Raw genomic sequence first — 26,427 nt, 5'->3', positions numbered from 1 at the left:
CTCCTGCTCTGCACATAATTTTTTTTTTTTTGTGGTGATTGCTGCACTGATGCCTGTGGAGCAGCATCTGTAATTTCATGCTCCTCCAAAACATGGGAAATCTGTTCTCCCGTCCTGAGGAAGAATTCAAAAATAGTCTCACCAGTACTTTTATTTGCACCTCCTAAAGTGGGCATGGAGATGAATCATGTAATCCTCTTGCCTTCAGGAGGAGGAATAAGAAATCAGTTTCTCTCTGTCATTGATTTTCTTTATTTTTTCTTCTTTTTTTTTTTTTTTTTTTTTTTTTTTTTTTTTTTTTTTTTTTGCCTGCCTTTGAAAATATCACTGTGCCTTGCATCCATCTGTGGAATGCAAAGTGTAATTACTGTGCTCAAGGCAGTGGTGTGGGATCTGCAGCTGCTTTTCCTGCCGTGTGGGAAGCTCTGCCTGGAGCTGATTTTGCCAGGGTGGTGCCAGCCTTGGTTGAGCCAGAATTCCTGGCAGAGGAAGGATTTTGCTGGCCAGAGGATCTCCCCTCTGAGCTCTGAGATTTGTGTTTATCCACCAGATCAGGCTGTTTCTGGAGCTTGATATGTTAAATTTCTGGAGTGTTAATATGAGAAGCCAGCCAGATCCTACTGTGAAATGAGCTTCACAATTTGGTGTATCTCTAAAAATACACATCTCTATAAAAATAGACACGAGGGGGGTTTTTGCTCTTTCTATTAATAACAGACTTATCTCCAAGTTACTTACTCAGGGATGCCTGATTTTGTCTTTTATTTGAGCTTTAAGGTACATCATTTTACTCACATTGAAATTAAAAATAAAAAAAGGCACTGCTGCAGAGCAACTGTTGGATTAAGCCATTTTCTGACCCAGGGATGGGGCAGCTGAGACGTGTTTGAAAAACTTTTATTCCACTTTCAGTCGCATGTGAAGGGTGAGACAATACAGATGTTATAATTCACTCCATCAAAATCCAACTATTTCCTAATTAAAATACATTGTAAGTGTTTCTTGGTCTGTCAACTTTAGCCACATCTGTAAATGCCTTAAAGTTAATAATCTAAAATTACTCCTCGGGGGGTAATGCATCTTTCATAGTTCTATTTCTCAAAAATATTTAGTTTTATTTGCAAGGCCACCTTTTGAAACTTGTTTCTGGTTCCATTTCTCTCTCAGCAATGTCTGTCCTATCCCGTGACATTTCTAAATCAGCATTTCTTATCTCAAAATGTAAAATCAAATGCACACTATAAAAAAAACTTGTATCATACTTTAAGAATTTTCTACAAATCCATTTCCCACAAGCAACCCCAGTTTTCTGCCCTGTGCTGGGCATTCCCAGCCCTGCAGGTGGGAAATCCTTTGGGCAGCAGGGACCTGACCCTCCCCAGGAGCACCTGGCTAAAAAGCAGATTTCTAGGTAATTTCTCCCCAGGACTCATCCTCTGCAGAACTTGTTCTTTTTTTTTTTTCTGAGTGGTGGAAGATGGAAATAGAGCAATTTTCCCTTGCAAGGCTTGGCTGTGCCTGTGCCCAGGCTGCTGCTGGGGTTGGGCAGGGCAGATCTTGCAGTTCTTGCAGTTCTTGCAGTTCTTGCAGTTCTTGCAGTCAGGGTGAAGAAGGGAGCTTGGAGGATGGCCAGGAGCCCTGCCAGGGCCAGAGCTGTCCTGTGGGAGTTGTTTTGACTTTCCCAGAAGCTGCAGCACCACTCTGGAATGTCCTGGAAGCACCGGGGAGCTCTGGAGGTAGAGCAGGATGTGATGTCTGATGGTGCTTTGGTGGCTTCTTGGTTGGGTTGGGGATTTTTCCCCCTAAACTCATTCACCTTTTAAATTTTTTATTTTTCTGTGAGGGTAGCTGGTTGAGTGCTTAGAGAAAATGTGCTATAAATTAACTTAATTTGACAAAAACAACTCTAGACGTAGTGCCTGATACCAAATCTTTATAAAATCAGCAGTATTCTGATGAATGCTGTGTGTGAATTCTGATTGAATGCTGTGTGTGAATTCTGATGAATGCTGTGTGTGAATTCTGATTGAATGCTGTGTGTGAATTCTGATGGAATGCTGTGTGTGAATTCTGATGAATGCTGTGTGTGAATTCTGATGAATGCTGTGTGTGAATTCTGATGGAATGCTGTGTGTGAATTCTGATGAATGCTGTGTGTCAGCAATGAATAAGGATCTCTAGGATAAGATCTTTAGAAATAAGGATCTTCAGAATAAGGATCTTTAGGAATAAGGATCTTTAGAATAAGATCTTCAGGATTAAGGATCTTCAGAATAAGATATTCAGGAATAAGGATCTTCAGGAATAAGGATCTTCTGGAATAAGGATCTTTAGGAATAAGAATCTTCAGAATAAGATTTTTAGGAGTAAGGATCTTTAGGAGTAAGGATCTTTAGGAATAAGGATCTTTAGGAATAAGGATCTTTAGAATAAGATCATCAGGAATAAGGATCTTTAGAAATAAGGATCTTTAGAATAAGATCTTCAGGATTAAGGATCTTCAGAATAAGGATCTTCAGAATAAATATCTCCAGAATAAGGATCTCCAGAATAAGATATTCAGGAATAAGGATCTCCAGAATAAGGATCTTCAGGAATAAGGATCTCCAGAATAACAAGCAGCTGATTAAAAAAAAGGAATTTAAAAGAAAAAGAGACACAGCATGAGGCTGTCAGGTGTGGCAGTGATTTCTGGGAGCCTCAATAAGGGGCAAGGATAAAAGAACAGTTTAATTGGATCGTGGAACACCTTTCCTGCTGTTCCTGCTTGGCAGGTGTTGATTCCAGCTGAGTTTTGGGATGGAGAGGAATTAGAAATTTTCCAGGAGGAAGCTGCAGGTTTAAAGCTGGATGAAAATTTCACGTTGTGCTTCTTGGAAGTCACTCAGCTTTTGGAGGAGGTTGTCAGAAATGGGTTTGGTTTCAGGATGGCACCAGCGTGGCACAATAACTGCAGTAAATGTGTGTTTTCTGCAGCTTTCACACAGGGAGCTGGCAAATGAAATCCCTTTCACTCAGAAGTGGGAGCACTAACTTAGAAACACCATAAAATGGAACAAATATTGTTAAAAGAGAAATAGAACTAGGAAAAAAAACATCTCTAGATACTTCAGAGAAATAAAACTATAAAAAATACATTGTAGAAGACCCCAAAAAAGTAGTTTTAGATGATTAACTTCAAAACAACTCCAACATAGTGTGACAAAAAACTAATAAGCCAAGAAACACTTAAGAGTGTTTTGTAATTAAAAAATAGTCAACTTCTAATTGTAATAACATAAATTATAACATCTGTATTATCTCACCCTTCTCATAAAACTAAAAATAAAATAAAACTTTTGAAAACACCTGTAAATTACCTCATCTCTAAGCCTAAAAAAAAATAATAGTCAAAAAAAAAAAGTAAACTTAAAATGTAAGTAAAAAAAATAAAATTTCTTCACACGGGGCAGCATCTTTGCTTTAATGCAAATGTTGCTGCAGGGTTCTGGAGAGTGCTCTGGGTTTTTAAGGATGGAGTGTCCTGGTGTGGAACAAAGGGCAGGGATCACCTTTGATGCCATGGAGAGCATTTCTGTGGAATAAGGCAGGTCTGAGCTGTGCAGACTCTTTGCCTTAGGCACTGCAGCATCCTTTTCAAGAACAGAAATTTTCTGCCTATGACTCACTGGGTCTATTGCTTGGATCACTCATCTCTCTTTTTTTTTTTCCTTTTTTCTTCTTTTTTTCCCTTCTAAATAAAGTAGAAGATAAAACCTTTGGCAGTTCCTTAAGGACAAAAAGAGAAAATCAGAGTATTTCCTTTTTTTTTTTCCCTTCTAAGTAAAGTAGAAGATAAAAGCTTTGGCAATTCCTTAAGGACAAGAAGAGAAAATCAGAATATTTAAAAAGCCAGTGGTAAATGCTGTGTGGATTTGGGTTTTGTTACTGAGCCTCCTTTATATTCCAGGATTCTCCCAGCTCCTTTCTCTGGCAGGGAACCCTTTGGTCCTTGGATTTTTCACAAATTCCTGCTGCTGCTGCCAGAGCCCCCCTGGCCACTGACCCAGGCAAGGCCAAGCATCCCTGTTTTAGCAGGTCACTAATCCCAGATTTAGCAGGATTTAACCCCAGACGGGCCCTGCAGAGGGTTCCCAATCAGTTCTCTAAAGAGGCTTTGGAGACACCTTTACCTGAAGGCTATTTCAGCTCTTTAAATGACCTGGGTTTGAACTTTAAGTGATAGGAAGTGCTGATTTTTTTTTTTTTTTTTCAATTTTGCTATTTGAGGTAATCTCTTCCTGACCTCCTAATTTGTTATTTCCTATTGGTCTTGTTCAGTTTGAATTTTATGGCTGTTGTGGGAGAGGCTCTCATCCTTGGCTTAAAAGGATGGAGGAGCTCAGTTTTACTGAAGAGCTTTTTTCAGAGCTGTTGTATCCATTTGCTCAGTAGGTGCTTAGTAATTGGAAGATAAATCAAGTGTCTGTGAGCAGGGCAGCAAAGCAAAGCTCACCAAGTTTATATTAGGGCAGGAAAAGTCAGGCACATTCTGGTGAGTTCTGCAAATAACCAAACCTGAGACACAAAATATTAATTGTTATATTCCCATGCAGCACCAACATTTTGCTTGGATCACCTGCTCAGGGCTGGGCTGAGCTGAATTTCAGATGTGGAACATTTTACCCAGGCTATTTTCTAGCCTTCTCTCACCAATAAATCACAACCTCAGTAGTTTTTCACAAGCCTTGTTTTGTTTGTTTTTTTTTTTTTTTCCTGGCAAACAATGGAGCTGGAGGAGCCAGCGAGCTGCACAGGGAAATGTTTTATGTAATCAAGCACAAGAAATACAAATATTTTCTCCCATTGTGCTTTATCCTGTAGTCAAAACAGAAATTGCAGTTATTTTCATCCGTATTTCTTAAACCAGCTCTGTCTGGTGGAGTTACCAGCTGGATTTGGAAATCGGATCCAGGAACAAGTGCTCTGATTTAGGTCTGTGCAGTGCAGACCCATTCAAGGCAGCTTCAATAATCCCAGCTCCCATCTGTGGCTGCTGAGAGCTGAACTGATCCAGCAGCCGAGTGACAGCTGCTGGGTGTTTGATTTCTGAGCAGTAAAGGGATGCAGCTTTATTTCCATAGTAACCTCCTCAACACGTGGTATTTATGAACTGTTTCTTTTAAACTGCAGGGGCAGTTTAAGGTAAGAAAATTTGGGTGAGGAATATTTGGAATCAAATGGATTTATTAATATGAATTTGTATGATTTTATTTTAGGGGGAAAAAAAAACCCCAGTATGATTTGCCAGATGAATTGCCTGTGCCTCCTTAAAAAAACCCCAAACATGAGCACCAAGGTGTATTTTCATACTGGGGCTTCCCTTGTGTAATTTTAATTATCCTGTTTGATTTCTAGAAGTGGGATTGTGTTTCAATGACATCTTTTATCTTTATAATTTCTGGAATTACATGATCAAAATTTCAAGAGAAACCTTCACTGAACCAGCTTTAGCTGGGTTTTGAACTAATAATGAGGTTTGGAGGATGATAATAAGACATTTTCACTCCTTGTGCTCAGTGGTGTTTCTGCATCTTCTCAGTGCAATATTCTGCCTTTAAATGAATGAACATCTCTGAGAGCACAGTTGTGAAAAACTGGCTGCAGGAACCTTTTTAGTTCCCATTTAGTAGCCTTGGTCTGAAACCTTCCCTGCTGTGGCTTTTCAGAGCAGGATTTGATTTAAATTACTCTGGGGGTTACCAAAAAAACACAGCTTTTACAGATAAAGATGTGTTACAAGCATACAGCTGGTTTTGTCAAGATATGTGTCCTGTCAAGGAAGGAGAGGATTGAAAAGGACAAAATCTGGGTAAAGGCACTTCCTGAAATAGGTTTCTGTGATCCAGATTACTTTGGGGGTTGCCAAAAAAATGTACTTTTACAGATAAAGATGTGTTACAAGAATACAGCTGGTTTTGTCATGGAAGGAGAGGATTGAAAAAGAAAAAATCTGGGTAAAGGCAGTTCCTGAAATAGGTTTCTGTGATCCAAATTACATTGGGGGGTCACAAAAAACAACCACAGCTTTTACAGAAATATGTGTTATAAAGCTGGTTTTGTCAAGAACTGTGCCTTGTCATGGAAGGAGAGGATTGAAAAGGAAAAAATCTGGGTAAAGGCAGTTCCTGAAATAGGTTTCTGTGATCCAGATTACTTTGGGGGTTACCAAAAAATGCACTTTTACAGATAAAGATGTGTTATAAGGCTGGTTTTGTCAAGAAATGTGTCCTGTCATGGAAGGAGAGGATTGAAAAGGACAAAATCTGGGTGAAGGCAGTTCCTGAAATAGGTTTCTGTGATCCTGATCCCTCTCCAGCTCCCTGTCTTAGTGTGGTTCCTGCTTGAGCAACCAGCAGCCATCTGTCAGAAGTGCCTTCCTTTATCCTTTGCTGGAAGAGTTTCAGGAGAAGCTTTGCTGGGGGGATTAAAAACCTGGAATTTCTTGCATTGAGGTCACTTTTGCCTGTAGTTCCTGCGAGATCTTCGTGTTGGCTTTTCTGGAGGTGGATCTTGGTGTGTCCTGGCAGGGATGTGTCTCCCACAAGTTGAAAATCTGGTTTAGAGCTGTGCCTTTCTGAAGGGATTAATGGGATATTTATGGCCTGCCACCTTACAGGGTGACCAACCCTTCTGCTTCCTGGTGCCCTTCATTGAGTTTATTTCTTCAGATAAGAACTTTCTGCAGCAGAAAAATCTCACTGAACACATCAGCCATGCCTGGTGTGAAGGAGCTCTGGCTTGCTGCTGCAAATTTAAACTTGTTTTTGTTTAAATCTCTCCAGATCAGTCGATTTGGAGGGATTAATGTGATATTTATGGCCTGCCACCTTACAGGGTGACCAACCCTTCTGCTTCCTGGTGCCCTTCATTGTGTTTATTTCTTCAGATAAGAACTTTCTGCAGCAGAAAAATCTCACTGAACACATCAATCATGTGTGAAGGAGCTCTGGCTTGCTGCTGCAAATTTAAACTTGTTTTTGTTTCAATCTCTCCAGATCAGTGGATTTGGATCTCCCATCCCTCTCTTTAAAGCAGGGGTGATGCTGCTGTTCCAGATGCTGCAGCTGAGTTCTCAGGGATGTCAAAACCCAAATCAGCACCTCAGAGAAGCTTGAGCACAGGCAGAACATCCCCAGGGAGTGGTTCCCAGCATGCTGGCGAGATCCATAACTTCATTCTGTGCAGAGCATGCTCCCAAGAGCTTTCTGGGCTCTGCAGTCATTTAATATCCTTGGAATTTGTAGGGCAGAAATGGCTGCAGACTCGTGCTGTCATAATTAACATTGTTTTTAAAGGCAGGACCACGGTGATTAAATTTATCCCAGGGGTATTTTTGCATCACACTGGGTAATTTTGGTTGTTATCCAGTATTTGGAGCAAAACATTGAATTAGATTAAAACCTTGATAAGACTCTTTGGCTGAGGATTTCTGGTGCTTGCATCACTCTTTGGTGGTGCTGCTCAGCAGTGCTTTAAGGCAGGCTCAGAATTCTGGTGAGGCAGGCTCAGAATTCTGGTGGCCCCAGAATTTCAGCAGGGCAGGAGAGGGAGTTTCTTACAATTTCCTTCTTTAAGGAAGCTCAGCTTTCTAAATCGATCAGCTTTGCTTTTTTTGGTCTCCATCCACAAATTTCAGAGGAGGTGGCAGGTTAATGTGAGAGTGTTGAGCTGGGGAATGACTACTGTTACATGACAATCCAAAAAGGGAACTTCTGCTAAGAATAGAACGAGTGGTGGATATTTTGCTATTTAAACATCTTAAGCTCAGCTCGGTGCTTTATTTTGCTATCACTAAGAATCTTTGCATTGAATCCCATCCCTTGTGAGAGAAGGGTTTGGAAGCGAGAATTATATTTTTATCACTTAGTCTCAGGGCTTGGCTCAGGCATCTTTGATAAATTATTAGAAAAACATTGAACAAAATGCAGTGAAAGCATCTAAGCTGTTTCAGAGGCTGTACCCAAATCCAGGCTGGTTTTTGAAGCCAGTCTGTAGTGCCTGACACAGTGCAATAAAATAAATGCTGAGCAGTGGCTCTTTATAGCTGAGCTTTTCCCTCCACTGTCATTATCTTCTTTCATAACAATTTCCAGCCTTGATGGTGCTTAAAGCAGACAAAATCTCAACCCTCCAAATACAGGGCCTTCATTTTCCTCCTGCTGAGCTCCAGCCTGGGTAATTAATGAATATTAATTATTAGTGATTACAAGAGCAAGGCATAAATAGTCCCTCCCTCTTTTGGAACGCACGAGGTTGTAAGCCACAGGTGGGAGATCTGGTAACAGGTTAAGAAAGGTAAAAGACTTAAGCATTTGCTGGATAAGTAAACAGTAAGTTCAGGCATAAGCTTTTTATCCTCCTGAGTCTCCACCTTCCCTCTGGAGGCATTAGATGGAAAAGAAATGCAGAGCTCTGAGGTCAGCCCTGCCCCAGGCAGCTTCCCCTCCCCTTGCCCTGGGCAGCAGCTGCTGAACTTGGGCTGCTCTGTCTGCGCTGGGAGTTGCCAAGAGCCTGTCTGGCTCCAGGGGCATGGGTTTTGCAGTCACCTAGAAAAGAGATTGTAGGCTGGGTGAGCAACCAGGCAGGTGCCCGTGGGGTTTGGTGGCTCGGGAACTGATGAGAAGGCTTTGTGGCAGCCCGGGGACAGCGCTGCTGGGACAATATGGGAATTGGGAGCTGCTTTAACAGGACGTCAGACCCCCTGTTCACCATCACGTAGGTACCTTCTCCTTTTCCCTGCAGCTGGAGGGGGGGGCTGTGCTGGGGTTCTGGGGTGCAGGGAGGTCTGTGAGAGCCTGGGAATGGTCCAGCCACAGCCCTGCTGCTCTGAGCTGCTCTGATTTTCTCTTCCAGAACGTGCTGAGCTCCATCACTGCCCCCGTGCAGGGCCACCCCAGTAATGTCCATTACACCCTCGTGTGACAGCCCTCAGCTGGAGCAGTGTCTAGAACAACACCAAACTCATTTCTTTCCCCTTGGTTTTGTTTTTCCAGGGTCCTCGTGAGCCCTCGACAGAATCTGACTCGCATCACGTTAAAAGGGACTTTCCAGGGGGCTAAAGTGGTCCGTGGGCCTGACTGGGAGTGGGGTAACCAGGATGGTAAGCTGCTTTTGGGATGTCCTGTAGAACACCATTTGATTTTTCATATATATATATATATAATTTTTTTTTTTTAATATTTATATTTTCTAATTTTTTATATTTTCTAAATTTTTTTATTTTCTAATTTTTTATATTTTCTATTTTTATTTCTATTTTATAAATTATTTCTATTTTCTAATTTTCTATTTTACCTCTTTATATACTTTTATGTATATTTATAAAAGTATAGATATTTGTATGTATATATAATTAATTTTTTTATATATATATATAATATTCTTTTATCTTTACAAATTGCTCGTTGAAAATCCACATGCTGAGCAGCTTCTAGGGGAGTTGTTCAGGTGATGCAGGTGATGCCTGTTCTTTAGAGTAATTAAAATCCTCTGCTTTCTTGTCACATATCTGTGACACAAACCATGTCCAGGGTGTGGGGAGGAAGTTTTGCTGCTCCTCTTTCATAGATGTGAAAAGCACTGGGAATCATCCTGGAAGTCCTTGTGTCAAACTGTAAATGCACACCATGTTACAAGAAAATAAAGACTCCTTTCTTCCTGAAAAAGCTTTAATTGATAGTGGGAAGTTTTTGTGACTTTGTGTACACTGTCCATTTTCTTCTGGAGTTTTTGGAATGTCCCTATTTGGATACTTTTGAGAACAGTGAGGAGAAGTTCTCTCTAAGGAGGGTTTTGCATGTTGCACTAGTGAAGGACTCTGTGGTTGTTGGAGAGTGGTTCCTGCTTTCTGCAGGAATTGAAACCTTCAGGCTAAGAGGGCAGTGGGACAAAAAAGCCTTTTTAAAGCTGCTTTTGGGCTGCAGTGCCGGTCCCCAGGTCGCTGGCAGCAGTTGCTGTGTGGTGCTCCAGGGTGAGGGAGCTTTCCTGCCCCTTTGTCCCAGAGCCCTGCACACACACTGGGATGTTTACAGCTCCTTTCCCCCTGAAGAATTAAGTCAAAAGTTCAAAGGTTTCCAAAGTTGACTCTGCCATTTATTGCAGCTCTGGGTTCAGTGGAGGATGAGGATCCTTGCAGGGTCTGAGAGTAAATCAGCTTATGCTCAATGCAGCTTATCCATCCTTTTGAGATCACAGCAGCATTTACATGTCTGAGACTGGTGGTGTTTATGGTGCTGCTGACCTGAAAGCAGCTCCCTGAGCAGGAGCAGTGAGAGGAGCCCTAAATCCACCCCTCAGCTGCTCTGGTTTTGGTGGAGCTGCCCCATCCACAGCCATGGTCTCGTCATGAGTAGCACTGCCAGCAAAACCCAGTTTGTGTTGTGCTGATAAAGGAGGAGTTCAGCTCCCTCAAGCTGCTGGATTTCAGGACTTTGCAGACAGTAGAAGTTCCTCAGTGAGACAGATGTTGCTGTCCTTGTTTGGGGCAGTGCTGGGACTTGCCCAAATTGGGAATCTGCAAACCCTGATGGCCTTCACAAGGCTCAGCATTGTCTCTTGGATCAGAGCAACGTCCCAGTGCCCAGCCAGAGTCACCTCCCCACATCCATCCTCCTCTTCTGGATTCTTCAAGCTCCTTGCTTGAAGAAAACCAAGTTTATTTGATGTTTCCCCACCTGGGTGGTGCTGGGGAGAGATTTAAAGATCCTGGGTGGATCTGCAGCACTTGGATCTTGGATCTTGCAGCACATGGATGGTGTTGGGGAGAGATTTAAAGATCCTGGGTGGATCTGCAGCACTTGGATCTTGGATCTTCCAGCACATAGATGGTGCTGGGGAGAGATTTAAAGATCCTGGGTGGATCTGCAGCACTTGGATCTTGGATCTTCCAGCACATGGATGGTGCTGGGGAGAGATTTAAAGATCCTGGGTGGATCTGCAGCACTTGGATCTTGGATCTTGCAGCACATGGATGGTGCTGGGGAGAGATTTAAAGATCCTGGGTGGATCTGCAGCACTTGGATCTTGGATCTTCCAGCACATGGATGGTGCTGGGGAGAGATTTAAAGATCCTGGGTGGATCTGCAGCACTTGGATCTTGGATCTTGCAGCACATGGATGATGTTGGGGAGAGATTTAAAGATCCTGGGTGAATCTTTAGCACTTGGATCCTGGATCTTGCAGCACTGCTGAGTATTTTTATTGCCACAGTGTGGTGCCATGACACCATGTGTGTATTCCCCAACTAGGCCGTGCTCCTGCACACCAGGAATTCTCCACAGAATCATTCCAAAACGAATGGCTCGCTGGTTTTCAGCAAATTTAACAGAGAGATTCCCTCCTAATCACTCAAAATGAGTTGTCTCATGATCCAGTTTTCCTGATGTGCTCTTCTTTTCCCCTCAGGGGGTGAGGGTAAGACTGGCCGCGTGGTCGATATCCGGGGCTGGGACGTGGAGACCGGCCGCAGCGTCGCCAGCGTCACCTGGGCAGATGGGACCACCAACGTCTACAGGGTGGGCCACAAGGGAAAAGTGGACCTCAAATGTACCGTGGAGGCTTCTGGGGGCTTCTACTACAAGGAGCACCTCCCAAAGTTAGGTGGGTGGAGACAAATCTTTGTTGAGGAGTTGTGATGCACGCGGCCGTTGGCGCTGAAGCCATTTTTTGTTTGGAAGGCACAAAACCACCTCCTGATTTTCTAAAGTTCCCACATAATGAGCATCATCTAAGAGAATTTGGTTTGTGTGTGAGCATACTGCTTGATCTCAGGGTGGTTCATGAAATAGTTTGAACCATCAGATACCCACAGTTCTATCCCAAGGAATACAACCTCTGCAGGAAATGCAGGAAATTCCCACTTTGCTGCAGAGAACCCAACTTTTCTCACTTTGGTTACATTTGACAATCCAAAGCTTTTCATTCTTCAGGCAAGCTGTTGTTCTCTGTGCTTTTAGAGAGCAAACGCTCTCCTGGTGGAACCAAAAGGGGGAATGTGACCAAAGGGAGACTTTGGAGAATGGAACAGCCAAAAATTAGAAAAAGTGATGGGAAAAGGTGATGTCTGCACTGGCAACTTGCTGCAATCCCCCTTTCCTCTTAAGTCCAGGAAAATCCTTGTGCTTTTGGACTTGAAGCTTTTTTTTTACCCAGGTGTAATTTAGCTGTGAGGTCATTTTTCTTCTAATGAGGTGCAGGGACCATCTTTGGCTGCCCTGAAGGAAAACAGAGGGGTCTGTTCTGGTGTTTGCAGCAGCAGACTCAGGGTTTTTATCAGATAAAACTTTTCAGGCAGACTTTGACCAGTCCTTCTCAAACTTTTCTCTCCCTGAGCACCTTGGCAAGAGCATGAGGGGAGGGAAGGGTTGGATGAGGAGCTTAATTCCAGGGTATGGCTGCATGGGATGGGTGGGAGGGTAAGGAACTCCTCAGAGTGAATTCTGTGCCTGCCTGTGGAGGGGAGAACTAATTTTGGGTGCTGTGTGGGCATGTCTGAACAGCAGTTGTGGGTGAGTGGATTGCTAAGAACAGCTCCTGGTGTCTGCCGTGGCCTGAGAGGCATTCCCTGCTCTGCAGAGGGACAAAATGGGTCTTGTTAGAGCTGCTTATGTTTTATTAATGTAGTATAATTGTAAATTATAATGTGATTATTAAATAATCAGAGTTAAATCCTACTGATTTCTCTGCTGCCCTATAGAGTGTATGGGGCATGAAAAGGGGTTTGCACCATTCTCCCCCAATTTATGTTAATTTTCAGCCCTTGTAAGGGAGGCAGTGAGGCACCAGAGACAGAATGGGTCTTGTTAGAGCTGCTTATGTTTTATTAACATAATATCATTATAAATGTAAAATATAATTGTAATACAATGTAATTATTAATATAATCAGAGTTAAAGCCTACTGATTTCTCTGCTGCCCTATAGAGTGTATGGGGCATGAAAAGGGGTTTGCACCATTCTCCCCCAGTTAATGTTAATTTTGAACCCCTGTAAGGGAGGCAGTGAGCACCCAGGGTGTGAGTGCACCCTGCATGCCTGTGGCTGCTGTCCTTGTTGTCCCCAGGGAAGCCAGCTGAGCTGCAGAGGAAGGAGAGCACAGACAGGCATCCCTTCCAGCACGGGGACAAGGTGAAGTGCCTGCTGGACATCGACATCCTGCGGGAGATGCAGGAGGGCCACGGAGGCTGGAATCCCAAAATGGCTGAGGTAGGTGCCTGCATTCTCCCTGGCTGCAGTCCCAGCCTCTCCCTCGTTCTGCACTGCTCAGGAAGTCACCAGCACATCTTGCTGTGACCTTAGAGTTGAACTGAATCACAAATGCAGATTTTTTTAGTGATAGGACGCTGGAGTCAGAGCTATTTTTAGGCTCTGTTGGATGAGAATGGCCTTGTGGATCTTTGCAGAAGTCTTGGAAGCAAAAAACAAACAAACAAACAAACAAAAAGGCTGGTTTGTTTGTTTTTAAATGAGCCACGGGCCTTTTCTTTGCTGTTCTGGATCCATTCCTTGTTTGGCTTCTTTTGTGCTGTGCATTACTGGTAATTAGAGTTGTGTGTTTTGTCAACACTGAGCTCTGTCCTTGGCCAGGGCTAAAATTTCTCAGCCCATATCATATTTTTGGAGCTTAGTCTTGCCTTTAAATTGAAGAGCCATCAGTCTGCTGTCACCTGTTGTTTTAAAAAAAACCCAGAGAGTGGAGGAAATAAAGATAGAAATGGCACCTATTACTGCAAATAGCATGAATAAAATCATCAAGATATGTTAAATATCTATCCTGGCCCAACCTGCCCTATAGGTGAGCAGACTTTTTGAAATCAGCCTTTAAAATGTTTCAATGTGGAAATCTCTTAACTGAGCATCAGCCTCTTTTTTTGGGTTTTTTTTTTTCAGCCTGGCAGGCAGGGATTTGGCATCTTCTGATGAACTTTAACAAAGCTGCCAGTGGAGCCATGAGATTTTTAATTCCAGCTCAGGAATTCACCCCTAAAGCTGTAGATTTTGGGTGTTGCTGTGCCTGTTGTTGGCTGTTAAACCTCTGTGCTCCTGAATTCCTGTTGTTGGGGAATGCAGGGGTAGAGAGGGACACTAAACAGAGAAACAGGAACCTCCCATCACCTCAGAAATTGACATTTTTTACCTCTTTATAAACCACGAGCTGCTCAGGACCTGATCCAGAACCCTGCACCACACAATTCTATTTTTATTTAGTGTGCCTTGCCCCTTTTTCCCCCTCTCTGAGTTTGCCTTGCTGATATTTTATAATGCAGAACAACGTTGGATTCCCTGCCCACCTCTGTCCTTTGGAAAGAGGACAATTTGTGCTGCATTTTCAAGCATTTCTGCACTTTGTATTCCTATCCCCCTCCTCCCCCAATATGCTGCTCCTTCAGAGGAGCTTTTAGAGGAGCCTTTCCCCTCCTTTTTGTAGAAGAAGAATGTTTGCATCTCATGCAGATATTGGAAATGCTGGGATTAACGGGAAAATCCAGAATTTAGGACTCACAAGAATTTAGGACTTGGAAGTGCTGGGATTAACAGGAAAATGCAGAATTTAGGATTGGGAATTTATGGGATTAACAGGAAAATACAGAATTTAGTATTGGGAAATGATGGAATTAATGGGAAAATCCAGAATTTAGGACTCACAGGAATTTAGGACTTGGAAATGTTGGGATTAATGGGAAAATGAAGAATTTAGGATTGGGAAATGCTGGGATTAACAGGAAAATATGTAATTTAGGAGTCACAGGAATTTAGGACTTGGAAGTGCTGGGATTAACAGGAAAATGCAGAATTTAGGATTGGGAATTTATGGGATTAACAGGAAAATACAGAATTTAGTATTGGGAAATGATGGAATTAATGGGAAAATCCAGAATTTAGGACTCACAGGAATTTAGGAATTGGAAATGCTGGGATTAACAGGAAAATGCAGAATTTAGGATTGGGAAATGATGGGATTAACGGGAAAATGCAGAATTTAGGATTGGGAAATGATGGGATTAATGGGAAAATCCAGAATTTAGAATTTGGAAATGTTGGGATTAATGGGAAAATGAAGAATTTAGGATTGGGAAATTATGGCATTAACAGGAAAATGCAGAATTTAGGACTCACAGGAATTTAGGACTTGGAAGTGCTGGGATTAACAGGAAAATGCAGAATTTAGGACTCACAGGAATTTAGAACTTGGAAATACTGGGATTAACAGGAAAACCCAGAGTTTAGGACTGGAAAGTGCTGGGTTTAGTAGGAAAATACAGAATAAAGGTTTGGGAGCACTGTGGATGGGAAATGCTGGGTGATTTAGCCTTCTTTCCCCACTGTTAAACAAGGTGATTTATTTAGGGGCTTCCCCCTCTTTTCTTTTCTTGTCCCAAGTTCATTGGGCAGACAGGGACCGTGCACAGGATCACGGACAGAGGGGACGTGAGGGTCCAGTTCAACAGTGAGACCCGCTGGACGTTCCACCCTGGAGCCCTGACCAAGGTAGGTGCTGGGAATGCTGCAGGGAATTCACTGATCCTGCTGGCTTAGGGCTCTCCGTGTCCCCAGAGGTGCTGAAGGAGCACCCTGCTCTTCTAAACACTTCTCTCCTGTTTTTAAACTATTGCATTTGCAAGTCCTGAAGGTAAAATGCATTTCTTAATTTCAGCTTCCAGTCCTTCATCCTTCTGCAGCTGCCTTGCCCTTGTGATGAACCTTTTCCCCACATAATTTCCCTTTGATTTTTCTTTTGTTCTTCCTTGTTTTGTGTCTCCACGTTGTTCTTTTTTGCATCTTTGTCTCGTTTCTCTTTGATTTCTTCCGAGTCTTTAATCCAGCCCTTCTAATTTTGTGGCTGCATTTCTAAAGCTCACAGCTCTGGCCTTCCCCAGAGGTTTGAGGACTTTGAGAAGTGGATAATTAGAAATAGAGATAATTAGGTATAGAAGAAGCTGCTGGAAGACCACAAAATTCTGACCTGAGCAAGGTCACAATGCTAAAAACTCCCAATACCAGTGGAAAATGCAGTGTCAGACTGTTTTGCACAAAATCAGTCTGCTCTGAAAAGTGTGTTTTGACACTGCTCCCTTCCTAGCTCAGTGAGCAGAGGGAGCATCTGGCAAATTCCCAGCACAGATAAACCCTGGTTTCCCTTTTCTGTTTTAAATAACAAACAGATTTAACTTCTTTATCAGAGAGAATTCAAATCTCCAGTGCCAAGCCAGGTGTAGCGAGGAGAAGGAGCAAGAAAACTTCCATGCTTTATCTGGTATTAATTATAAAGGATTATTGGGAGCAAAAGAAGTTAGGAAACTGCCTGTTCCAAATTATTTCCCTACTTAAATGTGCACTTGGCTTAAAAGAGGATTGGACTGTGTTTATTTTGCAGCTCAGTGGTAACAGAGCTTTCTTGGTAGCTGCATTTATGTTTTGCAGTGCTGTTTCTTGACTCAGTGGGTGTCTTCTTTGTTGGGATTTTGGGAGTGGGGCGGAGGGGCCGATCCCTGTGAATTGTTTGTCTCTGTGTGTGTGTGGCTTCATCCCCCAAAAGCTTATGACTTTCTTTTTCTTGTAGCTCAACACCTTTTGGGTTGGTGATGTGGTCCGGGTGATAGATGATATGGAAACAGTGAAGCGGTTCCAACCTGGTCATGGGGAGTGGACAGATGAGATGGCACCTGTGAGTGCGCGCCAGTTCCAGTTCCAGGACAGTCCAGTAACCTCCCGAGCTTCCCCAAGCCCTCAGCTCTTAGCCATGGGCTTGTACCCCCCCCCAGAATTCCTGCTGGGATGTCCCTGCCCAGCCCCTGGTGCTGGTGGCTCTCGGTGACACCGTTGTGTCCACGGCACCCAAACGGGACAAGGGGGAATCCAGCAAAAAAGGATTTGGCTGCCACCAACTCACGTGAGAGGTTTCCATCACCAAAGTCCTCTTATGCCCTCCCTGACTGTCTGGAATGAGGCAGGGAGGTGGAAAAATCAGCCCAGCATGGCTAAAAAGTGTGATTCAGGTTCCTCCAGGAGCAGTCAAAGCCCAGAGGAAACTGTTCCCAGTCCCAGCTTGAGCAGTTCTTATCAGCACCTCCCTCCCCAGCCACTTCCAGTGTGTCTGGGAAAACCCTGCCATGGCAAACCAGTGAGAGAGAAACTGGTGAGAAGCCTCTGGTGTCCTCGAAGTGGGAGCTGTCTGTGAGTGTGTCACTTGTCCAGTGCTTCTTTTCACACAGCAGGAGCTGCAGCTTTACGAAAAAAATAACCCCAAAAAAAAAAAAAAAAAAAAAACCAACCCTGGCTTTAGGTCTGGGAACTGCAGCTTTGAGGAGGGGAGAGGGGAAAAAAAAAAAATCCTCTTTTTTCCTTACAGACCCTGGGGCACATTGGGAAGGTGATCAAGGTCTATGGGGACGGAGATCTTCGAGTGTCAGTGGGGGGACAGTCCTGGACCTTCAACCCTGCCTGCCTGACAGCCTACCAGAGGGAGGAGGAGGCCAACCTGATGACCACGGAGAGTGCCAAGGAGCCCAAAAGTGAGGGACAAAGCTGGTCCCCCCACGGCTGGGAGATCTTTGGTCCAGCTCTTTGGATGGTGGCAAAGTCCAGGTGTTCGTCCCTGGATGGAGAGCTAAAGTCTGGCTGTGCTTTACTGAGCAAGCAAAGCTGGGCCTTAGGAAAATGCAGGATTTAGGACTGGGAATTGCTGGGATTAATGTGGAAATGCAGGATTTAGGACTGGGAATTGCTGGGATTAATGGGGAAATGCAAGATTTAGGACTGGGAATTGCTGGGATTAATGGGGAAATGCAGGATTTAGGACTGGGAATTGCTGGGATTAATGGGGAAATGCAGGATTTAGGTCTAAGAAATGCTGGGATTAATGGGGAATTGCAACATTTAGGACTGGGAATTGCTGGGATTAATGGGGAAATGCAAGATTTAGGACTGGGAATTGCTGGGATTAATGTGGAAATGCAGGATTTAGGACTCGCTGGAATTTAGGACTGGGAAATGCTGGGATTAAGAGAAATGCTGGGAGAAGATAGAGAATGAAACTTTGCTGTGCTTTACTGGGCAAGCAAAGCTGGGCCTTAGGAAAATGCAGGATTTAGGTCTAAGAAATGCTGGGATTAATGGGGAAATGCAGGATTTAGGACTGGGAATTGCTGGGATTAATGGGGAAATGCAAGATTTAGGACTGGGAATTGCTGGGATTAATGGGGAAATGCAGGATTTAGGACTGGGAATTGCTGGGATTAATGGGGAAATGCAACATTTAGGACTCGCTGGAATTTAGGACTGGGAAATGCTGGGATTAAGAGAAATGCTGGGAGAAGATAGAGAATGAAACTTTGCTGTGCTTTACTGGGCAAGCAAAGCTGGCCTTGACAGGAAAATGCAGGATTTAGGACTAGGAAATGCTGGGATTAATGAGGAAATTCAGGATTTAGGACTGGGAATTGCTGGGATTAATGTGGAAATGCAACATTTAGGACTCGCTGGAATTTAGGACTGGGAAATGCTGGGATTAAGAGAAATGCTGGGAGAAGATAGAGAATGAAACTTTGCTGTGCTTTACTGGGCAAGCAAAGCTGGGCCTTAGGAAAATGCAGGATTTAGGACTAGGAAATGCTGGGATTAATGGGAAAATGCAGGATTTAGGTCTAAGAAATGCTGGGATTAATGGGAAAATGCAGGATTTAGGACTGGGAATTGCTGGGATTAATGGGGAAATGCAGGATTTAGGACTTGGAAATACTGGGATTAATGGGGAAATGCAAGATTTAGGACTGGGAATTGCTGGGATTAATGGGGAAATGCAAGATTTAGGACTGGGAATTGCTGGGATTAATGGGGAAATGCAGGATTTAGGACTGGGAATTGCTGGGATTAATGGGGAAATGCAGGATTTAGGACTGGGAATTGCTGGGATTAATGGGGAAATGCTGGGATTATCAGGAAAATTCAGGATTTAGGACTCGCTGGAATTTAGGACTGGGAAATGCTGGGATTAAGAGAAATTCTGGGAGAAGATAGAGAATGAAACTTTGCTGTGCTTTACTGGGCAAGCAAAGCTGGCCTTGACAGGAAAATGCAGGATTTAGGGATAAGAAATGCTGGGATTAATGGAGAAATGCAACATTTAGGACTGGGAATTGCTGGGATTAATGTGGAAATGCAGGATTTAGGACTTGGAAATACTGGGATTAATGGGGAAATGCAAGATTTAGGACTAGGAATTGCTGGGATTAATGGGGAAATGCAGGATTTGGGACTTGGAAATGCTGTGACTACCAGGAAAATGCAGGATTTAGGATTGTGAGATGCTGGGATTAATGGGAAAATACAGAATAAAACCCAGCTGTGCCTTACTGGGCACAGCAAAGCTGACCTTGTCAGGAAAATACAGATTTTAGGACTTGGAAATGCTGGGTTTAACAGAAAAATACAGAATTTAGGGCTCAGAATTGCTAATTGCTAGGTTCAGTATTTGCCTCGTCCCTGTTGTGTCTCTGTTCCCTGTTCCATCCTGCTTCCTGTACAAGGACACTGATTCTTGAGGGCTTGTGAAATATTCCCAGGCCTGTGCGTGGAACTGTTGTGAAATCAACAATTGTTTTGCCTAATCTGTCCTGAAATCGAGTTTGGGATCACATGGTGCATGGAGGGGATTTTTTCTTTTTTGGTGCTTTTCACATCTGCTCAGAAATTTTTTTTGTGGCTTGACCATCTTGATTTCCTCTGGATGTCAGGATCATGTGGGAGGGAGCACAGACTTGCCAGGATTTTTTTGTCTTCCTGATGTAGATGGATCTGGAGCTGTTTGCTCAAGTCAGACTTGAGGCAGAACTCGCAAGATTTTTTGACTTTGCACTGCTGGGGAGCTGTGACACCTGTGTCCCCTCAAACGCTGAGGGATGTGGGGTGACAGGTCCATTTTTGTCTCTTTTTCAGGTACTTTGGTGACTGTCCTGGAGAAGCTGCTGTCCCAGAGAACAGAGTCAGAGCATGCAGGGTGCCTGGTCATTTGTGCAGCCCTCAACAACGCGGCCAAAGTCCGGGAGCTCCTCCAGAAATACCCAGACAAGGCAAGTTTGGAAGACAAAAATGGTTCTTTTTCCTTTGTTTCTGCTCTTTAAAACATCATCATAAAATTTTGTATTCAAGCAGGGAAAAGAATGTGAGAAAAACAATAGATTTGTCAGGCTTAGTGAGATCTCCTAACAGTTGGAATATTATTTTGCTGCAATTTAGGATTAAATTCACAAGTTAAATGTGCATATTTTATGCCTCTAGTTTGTGGCAATAAATCTGAACTGAATTCCTTACAGCACCTTTCCCAAGCTGGCTTTTCCCAGATTTCCTGTGTGGCCACTGCAGCTGTAGAATGAGGAGGAAAGGGGTTTATCTATAGGAAAACAGGAGCAGAAATCAGAGGATCTGCTGGAAAAGAAAGGCAGGGCTTGTGCCTGTCCTTAGAGGACCTTGTAAAATCACATTGTTGGAATCAGGAGGGAGAAAAGCTGCCCAGATCTGTGCAGTGTCTTATCTCATGTCTGACTGGAGCAGGGAGCTGGGCTGGACTCGTTGCTGGACAATTTCTGTGCTTGCAGAGTGCCAAACTGTCAGGATCACATCTCCTGAAACCTCCTTCAGGGAGGGGCTCGGGGTTTAGGAACAGAGCAAAAATAATAATAAAAAAAAACAATCCACCAATGTCTATCAGTAGTGTGTGCTTGGAAACCATGGGTAACAAAAAGAGGTTTTGTTGGGGGTGTGGGGCTGTGACCCAGGATCAGCTCTGAAGCTGATTTAGTGGTTATTTGTCTGGTATTTATTATACTTCTTTATTTATAAACATAAATTTAAATTTAAGTTTATAAATAAACTTCTGGACATGGGAAGGAGACACAAATACCTGCAGTTCTCAGATTGATCCCAGATAGGAAAGTCCCAAGAGTAAAGAATCCATGATATGCTCAGTTATCTTTATTAGACTTCTATTTCTACTCTGATATTTGTATTAATAAATTAGCTATTTCTGTTTGGGTCTCACAGAGAGATCAGGCTGGATTTGAGGCTGACTTAGAGCAAGTTGGAATTGCTTGGCAGGGATTTTCCAGCTTATCAGCACTGTCTGCCTGGTGTAACTGGAAGAGCAGCAGTGACCTCTAATTCCTCTTTGCCCAAAGGACTCGCCCATCTTTTTGAGCCTTTCCAGGGAAGTGCTGCTTCTCCTGTGCTCTGACTGCTGCAGGGATAAAACCTGGATTATTAACTTGTTCTCCTTGCCAGGCTGCTGAGGTTTTGTGCCTCCTTCTCCTCTCCTTCGCCTCCACTGCTTTGCCTTTTTTTTTTTTTAACCTCTTGTTTTTAAGTGCCTTTAATTCTCCAAAACTCTCACTGCAGCACTTGAGCCCTGAGATGTCCCCTGCAGGCACTGCACCCACTGAAGTCCCTGCAGCAGCACAGCACAGCAGGGACCTGGCACCTCCAGAGCCTTATGCAAAGCTAATTTGATTTCCTCACACATTTTCCTCTCGGGAAGGGAATTGTTGGCAGAGGGCTCAAGGAGTGCTGTGCTCTCAGGCACAGAGCGATTTGGCAGCAGGGCTCTGCAATTACAGAGCTTCCAGCTCTGTTCTCTCACTTCTCCCCTCTTGACTGAACGTGCTGCCCCCTTCCCCTTCCAGAATGTTCTGGGACAAGCTCAGCTGGGAGCTGCTGGCCAGCAGGGCACGGACCCTGTGGGATTTCTGGGCTGTTCCCACCCTGCTCCGGGCACAGGACGAGGTCATCCCTAATTTTCTGTGTCTCTGCCCTTCCCAAAGGTGGATGCCAAGAACCAGGGCAGGACTGCCCTGCAAATTGCCTCTTACCAGGGGCACCTGGAGGTGGTGAAGACGCTGCTGCAGGCTCACGCCAACGTCGACCTGCGTGACGACGAGGGGGACACGGCGCTGCACTACGCAGCCTTTGGGTAGGACACCTCCCCTCCTGCTGTCCCTGGTGGAAAAACCTCTGTCCTGCATCCAGATGGATCCAAATGGATCTCTCATCCTTCACTCCGTGTCAAGGATGTGTGCCTGGTGGGAGCTTTGCTCTGGTTTTCACGTTGGGAATGGAGCGTCAGCCCACAGGAGGATTTCTTCTTCTACAGCAGCATCCTTCTTTCCAGAAGGATTTCTGTCATGGTTGAGATGGTCACAGTACACAGCAACACTCCATTTGCAGAAGGCTCCAAACCCATTTTTATTCTAGCATGCATGCTTTTTATACATTCTTACAAAACTCTTAAGTTTACTCATTGGTCACAAGAGACAAACCAAGTGCTCATTGCAACAGGCAGCTGCAGGTTTCTCTTATTTATCCTTTTTTTTTTTTTTTAGTTTCCATGTTAATGACCTTGGTAGAAAATTCTTTCTCGGGGTTAAACATGGATCCTCTTCTCAAACTTCTCTCTGGCTCACAGAAGTCACTGTAAAACCTCTTTCCACAGATTTTTATCTAGCACAGGATCTCTTAGCACAAGGATTTCTTATCCTTCACAGCTGGTTCAGTTTCCATGCTAGGAATTTTCAGGGGGAATCAGAAAAAAAAAAAAATGATAAGGAGGTTTTAGTGATGAAATTTTTTTTCAAGGGGAAGGAGGAGGGGATATAGTGGATCGAGATCAATTTGTCAGGTTGGTTTCTCTAAGTTTGTGTTTTCCAGAGCAAGATGGGATTTTGAGTTGTGTCATCAGTTAGCAGGGAAGAATTCATCCTTAAGAGTGGGAATTCCTGGTGGTTTAGAGCAGAGAGCACAAATTAGGAGGGTTTTGTGGGGTTTTATGTTGGAGCCCTGGTTACTTTTAGACTTTCTGTGCTGACAGGCACTGACCCCCAAGAGAACACTGCATTTGACCTGAGGCTGTGAAAAAAGCTTTCAAAATTAAATAATAAAACTAAAATTATGAGTGTGTAGCTTAAACAGAAGTGTGTAATATCACATAGTAAGAAACTTTAAGTTTTAGAATATAGTTATATATATAAAATAGAAGTTTTAAAGCAGAAACTAATCCTTCTTCTTCCCCTTCTTCTTCATGAATTTGAGTAGTATTTTGTAATTAGATTAAAAAATCCACATTACAAGCCACAAGTAGTTAGTTATTAAGTTAAAAGTAAAAATAATTTAAGTATCATTTCTTAATTAGTTTATCCTTAAAAAAACCTTACAAAGAAAGAAATGCAACACCATTTTTTAGTTTCTTACAGTACTGTAGAACTCAGAGTTTTCAAAACTGTAATATAGATAAAAACCAATAAACATGTGAATCCAAACAAGATCTCACACATTTCATCCCAACCCTAGCAATAAAAAAATAAAAACACAACAATTTCTTTAACACTGAGAGGAAGCGGGGTGGGGCTGAGAGGATACAAAACCTGATTTCTGTTGCTTTGCAAAGAGAAAAGAATTGACTGGAATTACTCAAATCTGTTTTTTTTTTTTTTTTTTTCCTTGCTTTAAACCAGAAACCAAGCTGAGGTTGCCCGTGTGCTGCTGGCCAGGGGGGCCAGTGCAGACCTGCTGAACAATGCCAAGTGCACAGCCCTGTACGTCGCTGTCAGCCAAGGCTTCACCGAGGTGGTGAGAGCCCTCTGTGAGCTCAACTGTGATGTCAACCTCCCAGTAAGTTTTGGGATTGGGATTCCTTAGTTATAAACATAAATTTAAGTTTATAAATAAACTTCTGGACATGGGAAGGAGACACAAATACCTGCAGTTCTCAGATTGATCCCAGATAGGAAAGTCCCAAGAGTAAAGAATCCATGATATGCTCAGTTATCTTTATTAGACTTCTATTTCTACTCTGATATTTGTATTAATAAATTAGCTATTTCTGTTTGGGTCTCACAGAGAGATCAGGCTGGATTTGAGGCTGACTTAGAGCAAGTTGGAATTGCTTGGCAGGGATTTTCCAGCTTATCAGCACTGTCTGCCTGGTGTAACTGGAAGAGCAGCAGTGACCTCTAATTCCTCTTTGCCCAAAGGACTCGCCCATCTTTTTGAGCCTGTCCAGGGAAGTGCTGCCTCTCCTGTGCTCTGACTGCTGCAGGGATAAAACCTGGATTATTAACTTGTTCTCCTTGCCAGGCTGCTGAGGTTTTGTGCCTCCTTCTCCTCTCCTTCGCCTCCACTGCTTTGCCTTTTTTTTTTTAACCTCTTGTTTTTAAGTTTGGGATTGCAGGCATTTGGGGCAGGGAGGTGTTGGAGGATTTTTTGATTTTTTTTTTTTTTTTGAGGTGGGGAGGTGCTTCTTTGTGAGAAAAATTTGATTTACAGCCTCGAGAGAAGCTTCGATTAATGTAAAAATACACAAACATTAAGCAGAAAAATCATAAACTTATGTTTCTATGGTTGTAAGTAAGAATATGCCTTAAGTAAGAAGCTGTCTTGATAAAATAGTGAAGAGTTTATCATGTAAAAGTGTAGTTATATAAAATAAGCTAAGAATTTAGAAGTTATAATAGAAACATATATAGACATAAGACAGACATAAGACATAAACCCATAAGACATAAGACAGAAACCCATAAGATAAAAGTATCCACAGTGCAGCAAAATTAAGTAAAGGTAATAAGTCAGAAAAACAGAATAAACCTTGTAACAACTATCTATTAGGTTAAAAAGATTATAAATTGTCTTATAACAAAGAATTTGTGACTACTCTTCAGCTATAGCCAACTGCTTACTCCCTTAAAATCTCACAACCTCTGAGACCCATAGTTTATCTCATCAATAAATTGTTTTTAGCCCAAAAATAGTCCCATCCCTTCATTATTAACAACAACAATGTACTTCTTTATGTCTCACACCATCTGTAGCTTTGTAGAATTCAAATTTGTCCTTTGAGAAGGCACTGGGAAATATTCCTGAATATCCCTGAAATTCCAGCTTTGAGTCTGCCCCTTCTTCTTCATCACATCAGCATTTTCTGCTGGACTCAGGCTTCCAGCAGAGCTGAGCTGCTGTTCCTGTGTGCTGTGGCCACACTCCTGTTCCCAGAAATAAGATTTTTAGCATTTTTAAGGCAGGCAGTGATGGTGACTTGGACCCAGCCCATTTTTAGGGTGCTGGTGGGGCTGTTCTGAGCTGGGTCAGTCCCTCAGAGCTGGTCAGGAGTTTCAGCAGCTCACAGGGGCTTTCCTTGGGGTTTCTGAGGTTGGTAACCTGGGTTTGCTTTGTTCTCCATGTGTAGGATTCCCAGGGAGACACCCCCCTGCATTATGCCATCACCCTGGACTACAAAGTCGTGATTGAGATTCTCACTGAAGTTCCCAACATCGATTTCACTGTCCAGAACTGTCAAGGCTTCAACCTGCTCCACTATTCTGCCCTGAAAGGCAACAAGCTGTAAGTCACCTTGCTTTTTCTTTTTTTTTTTTTTTTCCATTTTTATGCTTTTTGCAGATGTTAATTTGTGCTGGCTGGCTAAGAAGGTGGCAGATGTGGTTCTGGGTAGCTGGTTAAACATTTCTTGGGTTTGGAAATGGCTGGATAGGGCTGTTGGCCTCCTTCAGGCCTTCACAGGAATCTCCTGCCTGCTTTTCCCATTTTCTCATGCTTCCCTAGGCTGGGAAGTCTCTCTGTTTCTGGACAGTCTCAGATGTTTGGGTCTTAGTAAAGCCTGGGAGCCTCTGGAACTCCTCCAAAGATAAATCTGCTCGTTATTTTCAAAGCAATGTGGCTTTTCCCTACTTTATTAAAGATAGCTGAGGGCTTTTGTTGTATTTTTGTAATTCAGTTCGTGGGTTTAAGGGACAAGGGTTTATCTCAATATTCCTAAAAATGTCCTGAACTTTCATCCAAGGGGATGACTGATCAGGTTCCTGCCCCTCAGGAGGGTTTGAAGCAAGGCCAGGTCCCTTCTCCATGGGGAAGGGCAGAATCAGGATCACTTTTCCCCAAATTAAATTGGGAGCCCCCCATAAAAAAGAGACCAAAAAAATGGGATAAAGCAATCCCACATCATCACAAGCTGGTTGTGTTTATTTTTGCCTTTATCCAGCCTGTTTTCCAGGAGGTTTTAGCCCAAATTCCCTCGCTGTGTGCTCTAATCACAAGGTTTTAGCCTTCATTGCTGGTGTCAGAACCACCTGGTAAAACATGGACATTGCTAACTCCTGAGCAGGAGAGGCAGAAATTCATTCTTCCATCGTTTAATAACCTCTCCAACTCTGTAGAGCCATAAAGAAGATTCTGGCCAGGGCTCGGCAGCTGGTGGACTCCAAGAAGGAAGATGGATTCACTGCCCTGCACCTTGCTGCTCTCAATAACCACATGGAAGTGGCTGAAATTCTCATCAAAGAGGTAAGAAATAACTCAAAACCAAAATCAAGAAAACCTGTCCCACTCCCAAGCC

The 26,427-nt window shown here is 43.2% G+C and overlaps 1 protein-coding gene across 3 annotated transcripts in view; it reads left to right on the top strand.

Annotated features, from left to right (window-relative positions):
• MIB2 (MIB E3 ubiquitin protein ligase 2) overlaps window positions 1-26,427 on the top strand; it is a 54,480-nt gene that overhangs the window by 17,551 nt on the left and 10,502 nt on the right. Inside the window, exons 1-12 of one of the 3 annotated variants that reach the window (XM_053962672.1) lie at window positions 8,524-8,757; window positions 9,036-9,142; window positions 11,446-11,640; window positions 13,102-13,244; window positions 15,420-15,527; window positions 16,600-16,704; window positions 17,389-17,551; window positions 19,974-20,107; window positions 21,851-21,999; window positions 23,537-23,693; window positions 25,264-25,418; window positions 26,249-26,375. In XM_053962672.1, the coding sequence (XP_053818647.1) occupies window positions 8,705-8,757; window positions 9,036-9,142; window positions 11,446-11,640; window positions 13,102-13,244; window positions 15,420-15,527; window positions 16,600-16,704; window positions 17,389-17,551; window positions 19,974-20,107; window positions 21,851-21,999; window positions 23,537-23,693; window positions 25,264-25,418; window positions 26,249-26,375 (1,596 nt within the window). In that variant the 5' untranslated portion in view covers window positions 8,524-8,704. Of the gene's footprint in view, window positions 1-8,523; window positions 8,758-9,035; window positions 9,143-11,445; window positions 11,641-13,101; window positions 13,245-15,419; window positions 15,528-16,599; window positions 16,705-17,388; window positions 17,552-19,973; window positions 20,108-21,850; window positions 22,000-23,536; window positions 23,694-25,263; window positions 25,419-26,248; window positions 26,376-26,427 lie in introns of those variants that run through there. The other 2 variants (XM_053962670.1, XM_053962671.1) reach the window with 2 other exon arrangements.

Source organism: Vidua chalybeata, chromosome 22, assembly GCF_026979565.1.
Source record: "Vidua chalybeata isolate OUT-0048 chromosome 22, bVidCha1 merged haplotype, whole genome shotgun sequence".
NCBI classification, from domain to species: Eukaryota; Metazoa; Chordata; class Aves; order Passeriformes; family Viduidae; genus Vidua; species Vidua chalybeata.
This window is presented reverse-complemented; position numbering and strand designations above follow the sequence as displayed.